The 8,600-nt window shown below is 34.9% G+C and overlaps 1 protein-coding gene across 1 annotated transcript; it reads left to right on the top strand.

The window, feature by feature from the left end:
- The first annotated feature begins 1,337 nt into the window (after positions 1 to 1,337).
- LOC125823664 (transmembrane 9 superfamily member 3-like) lies at positions 1,338 to 6,164 on the top strand. Its single transcript, XM_049503060.1, has 7 exons — positions 1,338 to 2,059; positions 2,673 to 2,713; positions 2,885 to 3,470; positions 3,564 to 3,701; positions 3,795 to 3,951; positions 4,055 to 4,539; positions 5,802 to 6,164. Exons 1-7 carry the CDS (start codon positions 1,911 to 1,913, stop codon positions 6,019 to 6,021), a joined length of 1,776 nt encoding a protein of 591 aa, XP_049359017.1. The 5' UTR covers positions 1,338 to 1,910; the 3' UTR covers positions 6,022 to 6,164.
- The last annotated feature ends 2,436 nt before the right edge of the window (positions 6,165 to 8,600 follow it).

Raw genomic sequence — 8,600 nt, 5'->3', positions numbered from 1 at the left:
GAAAGTCATTTTCCTTAAATTTGAGGAAAATGAGTTGATTTGGAAAACATTTTCCAAAACATTTAGCCCAACCAAACATGAGAAAATTGGAAAACATAAAAAACGTTGATGTTTTTAAGTTAGGATTGTGATCTATTTGATGAATTCTTGAACATTTTCATTGTATTGCCATTGATGCATCTAGTACTCATAGTTCAAACTAAGACTTCAACCTTATGTGTGCTCTGCTGCATTTCTTGATCTAACTGGAGAAAGTATTACCTTTTATAGTACATGCCCTCATCGAATTCAGTTCCCGTTGGAATATTTTCAATTAGCAACTTGTATTTAACTGGTATTTGGGTCAAAGGATTATTGAGATTCCAAATTTCCAAAATTTTGTAGGAAATGGGAGATTCATCTACCGAAATATATAAAGACGACACATCTAAAAAAATTCTGAACTTGATCGTATCCAATAGGTTTAACTCCATTAGGAAAACCATAACAATTTAGCCAACTGATTAGCAAGCATCATCAATATCATACGGGATATTGAGATGAGTTTTCCGTGTTTATAGAACTATCCATGCTTTCATGTCTTAAGCTAAATCCCATACAACAACAATCTGTATCAAGCCTTACACTTAAACCACATAATATGTCTCAACACCAAGTATATAGAATCAGCTCACAGTACAACTGAGCATAAAATTTGGGGTACAACCCCAACAAAATCATACAATCCATAAAATGGATGCTATATTACTATGACAATCCAAGGGGGTCGATAGAGTGAGTGCAGAGTTCAATACAAAATGACTAAAACCAAAAAAATCTCAATGGGTGCACATGAAAAGTGTGGCTTACCAAGTTAGCCATCTCAAAGCTAACAATGCTTCTGCTCTTGTGTGGCATCTCAAGATCTGGATCGAACTTGATTTTTTAAGTGTAAACTTGATTTCTTACCTCGAAATCTTATGGGAAATCTTGATGGGATGTTAGCCCCTTCAATCCCTCTCCACAATTCGGTGAGCAAGAGCTTATTTTATTGTTGTTTCTTTAGCAAAAGCAATTCTCTTTCCTGTGGATCTTCCTCCAACAGAATCAATGTCATCAGATCTAGCTTTACTCTCTCATTTTCTCGCTTAGGCTACCGCTCTGTGTGTTAGTATCGTAAACTTTGCAGCCACTGCTGGAAGCTGTGTCTAGGGGATAAATCCTAATTGATATGGATGGTGTGAGTCAAAGGTGTTTTTCCCATCCTTATGTGGTGTTATCATTGAGAAAATAGCTGGGAGTCGTGGTTTTTATACTGGAGGGTCCGGACACACTTCAAATCCCCCAAGTATCCTCAAGCTTTGCCGCCAGAAGCCTTTGACACGATGCATCAAGCTTTCTATAGAGTTTCTTGGCCAAAATGGTCTCCGACGCATCTCACCAACATTTTCTATTGCGTACAAGGGTTATCCTCAGTAGTGTGCACCTTCACTAAATGCTCATACCTTAATCCAAATTGCAAACTGGCTGAACAGTTAGATACTAGACTTCAAAGTTACAAGTTTTCTTCAAAAATCATTATCAATCCTTTATAGATTAAGACTTGTGCATCTTTAAAGTTATGGTATGTTTCACACTTTCACTTGTTACCACAAGTCCAAGGTTCCAACTCCTCTTGTTTCCAGAGCACCCTTACCTTAATATAAATAACAACCAACACATCAAGCACATATACTTTCTCATGTCGTATATATATCTAGCCAAGAAATGGGACATACTGTTACATTGGGATTCACTTATTTGTTTTTTAAGATTATAAGTGTTAAAATGTAATTCGTGTGCCTTGCATCATTTTTTTCTTTTTCAGCTTGGTGTTGGTTAGCACTCATTTTATTTGACTTCATATTTTTCATCTTAAAAGCCAAAGGAGAATGGAGAAACCTGTGGTAATACTCATTTTTACAACTGTAATTATGAGTCTTGAATGCTTCGTACAATCAGATGCCTCTACACATCAATATAAAAGTGGAGACGATGTCCCTTTCTATGCAAACAAGGTTGGCCCATTCTCTAATCCCAGGTAGATGCTTTAAACATTTCAATCACTATGTGTTTGATGCTTTTCTGTTATGTCTTTCAAGAAATGCCATCCATTCTTCAGTTAGTGTCAGGTATATAATTTCATTAATTGGTTAGTTAACAAAACAACAACATACCCAATGTATTCCGACAAGTGGGGTTAAAAGAATCACTTCATCAACACTTCAGTATCACGTAAAACAAGGAAGTTCCTGTCCCTTTCCCCAAGAAGTACCCTGTCCATGTAGTTTCTATTTGAAGACACTTTCTTCATAGCTGCATACATATTAACAGATCATACTTCAATTGTTTTCTGATCGATCAATTTTATTACTTTCTGCTTTAGGTGAATGGTTAGCTTGGTGAAGCAGATGTCAAATTTATTTTCTACCTGATTATAAATCTGATAAAACCCTTGGAACTGGTCAATAGAAAACGATAATATAGTTTGATGAATCAGGCATATCTCTTTGTGGGTTAAACTAAGGTGGTTATCAAAGGCCTTAGACAATCTTGTTAGGCATTTTAATGAAGCAAGTAAAGTGAAACATTTCTCTTATGTTTCTTACTGTTTTTCTTTGCTTCCATAATGTTTTTCATTTTTCCTATTGCAGTGAAACTTATGCTTATTTCGATCTTCCATTTTGTCAACCAGGTTTTCTTCTTCACTTTTATTAAGTCCTTGATTGTCTATTACTTTGAATAAGGATCACTATTCTTCTAGCACATTAATCTTTTTCTTTTCTTACCTTTTTGTTTTTGTCAATCTTCTCTTAGGTTTTCCTGTTAATCTTATTGGTTATCTATTGTGCTGAAACATTATCAGATAATTTGGAAAAGAAGAAAGAATCGTTTGGTGAAGCGTTGAATGGAGATCGCCTTACATTTGCTCCATATAAGCTCGAGTTTTTAGCGGACAAAGATGCCAAAGTTATATGTAAGAAAAGGCTGACAAAGGAGGAAGTTGCACAATTCAGAACCACTGTTGCACTAGATTACTACGTCCAGATGTACTATGATGACTTGCCAATATGGGCGTTCCTTGGGATGGTCGAAAAGGACGGAATTGATGACCCTAATGAGTACAGATATCACATTTATACATTTTATCAATTTGAAATTTACTACCACAAGGACCATGTTATTGAAATCCAAGTTAGAGTCAATCCATCTTTTACAGTTGATGTAACAAATGATGAGGAAGTTGATGTAGAATTCCTGTACACAGTGGTGTGGAAGGAAACTAACACCCCATTTGAAAAGAGAATGGACAAATACACGAGCTCTTCTTCTCTGCCCCATCACTTAGAAATTCACTGGTTCTCCATTTTAAACTCATGTGTGACAATCTTCATCTTGATGTCATGTATGGGAGCAATTTACTTGCGAGTCCTGAGGAAAGATATTTATAAGTAAGAAGATATACCATTTTGTTCTTTTAAGTATGATATGGTTTGACCTTAGTATCAGACTAAAGATACTCCTTTTTCGTCAATCTTGTAAAGTCTTGCACAGGATGAAGAATTTTCTGATAACCAAGAAGAAACTGGGTGGAAAAGCCTCCACGGCGATGTCTTCCGGTACCCAAAGTGCAAGTATTTGCTTTCTTCAGCACTTGGTTGTGGAACCCAGATGTTGGCAGTGTCAGTAATTGTTGATATCATCTTGTTTAAATAAGAAGTAAAAATCCAGCATGAACTATTTGTGAAGATTCTTTCTTGATCATGTTTCTGCAGCGTGGTGGTCATTCTATGTTTAGGCGTGCTTGGTGTTTTTCAACCGTATGATCGAGGAGTTTTGCCCACTACTTTGGTCATAATATATGCAATAACTTCTGCAGTTGCTGGATTTTCGGCTGTATCTTTTTATCATCAGCTTGAAGGAAGCAACTCGGTATGATATGCAGGATTCTTGCTACCTTAAACTCCTCTCTCAAATTGAGCTCTTAAGAGAATATTGTACAGATAACCTTATTAACTTGTTTTTGGCATGACAGCTAAGAGTTCTATTACTGACGGGAGGAATATTCTCTTGCCCCTTGTTGCTAACCTTTTTCTTCCTTAATACTGTTGCATTCAACTATGGGTCTACTGCAACACTTCCTTTGGGCACAATTGTGGTTATACTTCTCCTCTTGGTTTTGCTAGCATTACCGTCGCTTGTGTTAGGTGCGATTTCTGGGAAGAGAATAAGGTCTGAGTTTCAAGCTCCTTGTCACACCACAAAGTGTCCTCGTGAGGTTCCCCCACAGCGTTGGTACAGGCGTGTCATAACCCAAATGGCAATGGCAGGACTTTTGTATTTTGCTGTCATCTATATTCAGCTATATTACATATTTGCAAGTGTTTGGGGTTACAGGATATACACAATATATAGCATTCTTTTTGTTGTGTTCATTCTCCTTCTGATTACAACTGCTCTCATCTCTATTGCTATGACATACATCCAACTTGCCGCAGAAGATCATGAATGGTGGTGGAGGTGCGACTTTTCTCATCTTATAACTATGATGCTTTTGTTACTGTATATTGCTTTTCTTTCATAAGGTGTAAATTATCATTATCTCCTATCCAAGTATCCAAAGCAGATTGATTTGCTATTCTTGGAAATAAGTTGGTGGGAGAATTTCCACATCTTTGTTTTCCTGAATTCTTTGTGTTGCCGTTTAGTTGGTTCTTGTCTACGTTTTCCAGTTTATGACCATTAGACAGTCAATGCTCTTTAAACAAGTTCTGCTTTCATGTTTTTTGTTAAATGTGCAAATTCATATTCTAAGAATTTTTTCTTCTCTATTTATCAGTCAGTAAGGATCAAAAGTTTAGCTTGAAAGGCTTGTGTTCAATTCTTTGTCACCAGTTCTCTTTGTGGGTGATCCATAAATCTAACTTAAGTTCTCATTCAGGCCTGTGGCATGCCATGGCCCTGGACTGCTGGTAATCTCCCCTTAAAACTTTTTTTGAACTGAGAAATTCTTTAGTGGCAGTAGCACACGGGCTGAAACTCGATGAATAGTAGCTAGGCCCATCCTTTAGCCTTCTCCACTGAACTACCAGATTTTTGTCTGTGGTAGAGTTTGATCCATGACGTGTCCCTCACCCACACGTCATGTGCTGCGCTCTTACCACTAGACAAAAGACCCATGGACCCTCACTTAAACTTTTAGTTACCAAAACGGAATAAGAACTGTAAGATCCTCATGCTATTTAGTTTAGTTTGTGATTCTTCCCAGTCTTAATTAACAGGAGAGTGTCCTAATCTTCATTTGCTTGTATTTTTTTTCCCTCCAAAAATACAGCTATCGAGGTTTGAACCCCCTTCCTCTCTTAAAGAATTGAGGGGCTTAACCAGCATATTAATAAGCTCTCTGTCTTCATTTGCTTTTATGCTTTTTAAAGATGTGAATCGATGTTTCTAAGTAATCATATGTTGAAGTCACCCTGAATCTCTACCTTTCTGCTATGGTTGTACAAGAGGTGCTGATATCTTGGCTTACCTTATAGTGGTTCTTGAGGATATCCTTAATTTAGCCATCTCCGCCATTTAGCTTATTGGAGAGCATAGCCTTAACTTTGCACTACAGGAATTCCCTGCTAGTTCCACGAGGACAGTAGGGCACTGAGTTTATCTGGTCTTGCAAGCTCTTTGCGAGAGGATTGTCTTAGTCACCTATAAATGTCTGATTGCTAAGCCATTGAAATATTTTGCTATGTCTTTCTAGTTGACTAATTGCTCACTTGAAACAGGTCTTTTCTTTGTGGTGGATCGACTGGCTTGTACTTATTTGGTTATTCCATCTACTATTACTTTTCACGGTCAGACATGAACGGTTTCATGCAAACCTCATTCTTCTTTGGATATATGGCTTGTGTTAGTTATGGCGTCTTCCTCATGCTAGGCACTGTTGGCTTTCATGCCTGTTTGCTATTTGTCCGTCTTCTGTATGGCTCTATCAAATGTGAATAGCTGGTTGCTTTCAGGAACATCCTTAGCTTGTTTGGAAAAAGTATGTATTCATGCCATATTTAGGAGGCTGTTCTGATCAAAGGAGGTCACAATGTTCCTTTAACGTAACAACAAAGAGATTTTCTTATTCAAAGTTTCATCAATGTTACTTTTTGTTACAATTTACTAGCTTATAGTCTAGTACATCATTATTATATGAATATATGAGAGATTTTGATTTTTACACACAAAAAAAGATCGGTCATGTTTTTGTTCTCAAGAGATCTCATATCCTTGGGGTATCTTTATAATAAAATTGACAGAATACTAAAATTATAGCCAAAAAAATTGCTATAATTTTAAGCTTCTAAATCTAAAAAAAAAACTCAAAATTTGTGAATACTAATACTTATAGCATAAACACTCTTTTGACATGATAAAAGTATCAAGTTTCATATTTAAATGCTTTATAGCTTCTAGTTAGAGTAATTAAAGTTTTGACAAGAAAAATAATTCAATGACTTGGCTATTTTGGAATGTTATTAAGGATATATATATATATAATAAGAGGGATTCTAGAATCTTATTTCCAAGGTGCAATAGTAGGAAACTTTATTAGCGAATACAAGTTTCACTTTTGAGATATTTTAATAAATTATTGATATATTTTAAAATCATTTTTTAGTCAATAGTGAGAGTAGAACTATTTTTTAGTGCTATCCTTTTAATCAAAAAAATAAAAACAAAAACTATTTTTGGTGTGTCATTATTCTTTTTTTTTTTTTGGTTTAATTAATCGATAAGTTGTTTTTATAATTTCTTTCTTAAATATATTTACATATGCTTTTCGAATTTCAATTCTTTGATATTTTTTATTCTTTTTGGTATTAAGTCAATTCTCTCCGTGAGAGGGTAAGGCTAATAAACACGTGATCTGTTAATGGTAAATTTACAATTTATATGCTTATTAGCATGTTAGTTCTATTTTTTTAGTGACATTTATATGGTACAATTTAAGTTTTCTTTTTTTAGAACAAATATTTTACTTAATGTAAGAATTATATATCCATCTAATTAGTATGAGTCCCAAGTAGCTCTTCGTCGTCCGGATATTTCAGTCATTCCACTTTTCTATTGTCCTAACAATATTGTACATTTGTCTTTTCTTTTATTTCCCTAACTAGTGAACTTAACCGCACTTCGTGCGATCATAAATAACTCGTTTAATTTGTCAAAAAAAGAATTAAAATAGTTGACTGCTAATAGTTTTGTGAAGGTTCTTTGTTATGTTTAATCCAAATATATCATATTTGAAGTCTTAATCAAGTTTATATAGTATTTAAGCTTTTGTATCGGTTGTAATTTTTTAAATCGCTTAAGCTAAGAGTTTACATTTTATGATCTCATCCTATAATTTTATTGGATATGTGTATCCCATGCTTTTATAATTTTAAACTATTTTGTTAAATCTATCTTTTATTCTTCGTGTGTTTTTTGTTTTGTTTGTATCTTTCTCGCAAAATTAAAGAATTTAAATCAAATAGACTTGTAAATTTAGAAAGCTCCGAACATCAAAATGCCATTATCCTCCTTGTTCATCAAATCAAAACAGTTTTAAAATATTTATTGTGGTTCAAGTAAAGATCAATTATAGTTTTATAAAATTACTCTTTTCCTCTAAATATTGTAGTCTCTTGCTACTTTCTTTTTTAATGTTCATATTCTTCGAAAGTGTAACATCTCGCAAATTGAAATAACTAGGAAGAAGTTAAGAATTGGAAATAGTCATTTTTGGAAAGAACATAAAAATATGGAAAATTTGTTAAATATGTTAAGTTGAGTTTTTGGTCAACTTCAAACGACTATAACTCCTAGCTCAAGATGAGTTAGCTGTGTTTTCAGATATCTTAGGAAAGATCTTGGAATAATCTTTCCAACGCCGCCAAGTTTACGCGATTCTGAATTCGTATGAGTGAGATATGCCCACTTGAAGTTGGGTTATTCAATTAAGGAAAGTCTAAACCGGATTTTGGAAGGGTATTTTAGTCTTTTCCTTTCCCAATTATTTTAATCCATTTTTAGGAGTTTAATTGGGGTCAAATCAGAATTTGGTCAGTTTAGAAAATTGAAAATTTATGCTAGGGCTTGGAGAAAGGAGAAAAGGCAAGATTCGTCAAGAACATTCAAGTTTGATTGTGGATTTCTCCAAAGATTCAATCCTACGAGGTATGTGAGATCACATAGCATTGGGTTAGTTCACCCATGCGCCAATCATGATTTATTTCAGAAAATTTAAGTCTTTGGAAGTGTAGAAATTGAATTCTTGATGGGTTTGTTGAAGTTGCTTTGAGTTCTTGATTCGTTGAAATTGTTGAGGAGTTGTTTGATCCAAATTCATGTAATTAGGTGTGATTTCGAGTTGAATCTTTCATACTTTGAACATATAATCGATTCTAAGTGTTTTGGGAAAGAACCAAGTGAAATTAGAGGGTTTAGAGATGAAAAACGAAGAAGAAAAGTCAAGGAGACCCTGGGTAGGGTCCTGGGGCACCGCCCCTCTCAGAGCCCCAAGAAGGGGTCTCTGAATTTTGACCTCTGGG

Source organism: Solanum verrucosum, unplaced genomic scaffold (genome assembly GCF_900185275.1).
Source record: "Solanum verrucosum unplaced genomic scaffold, falcon-dt-bn FXZP01001111.1, whole genome shotgun sequence".
Lineage (NCBI taxonomy): Eukaryota > Viridiplantae > Streptophyta > Magnoliopsida > Solanales > Solanaceae > Solanum > Solanum verrucosum.
The sequence above is the reverse complement of the archived record's forward strand: the minus strand, read 5'-3'. Positions and strand labels throughout refer to the sequence as shown.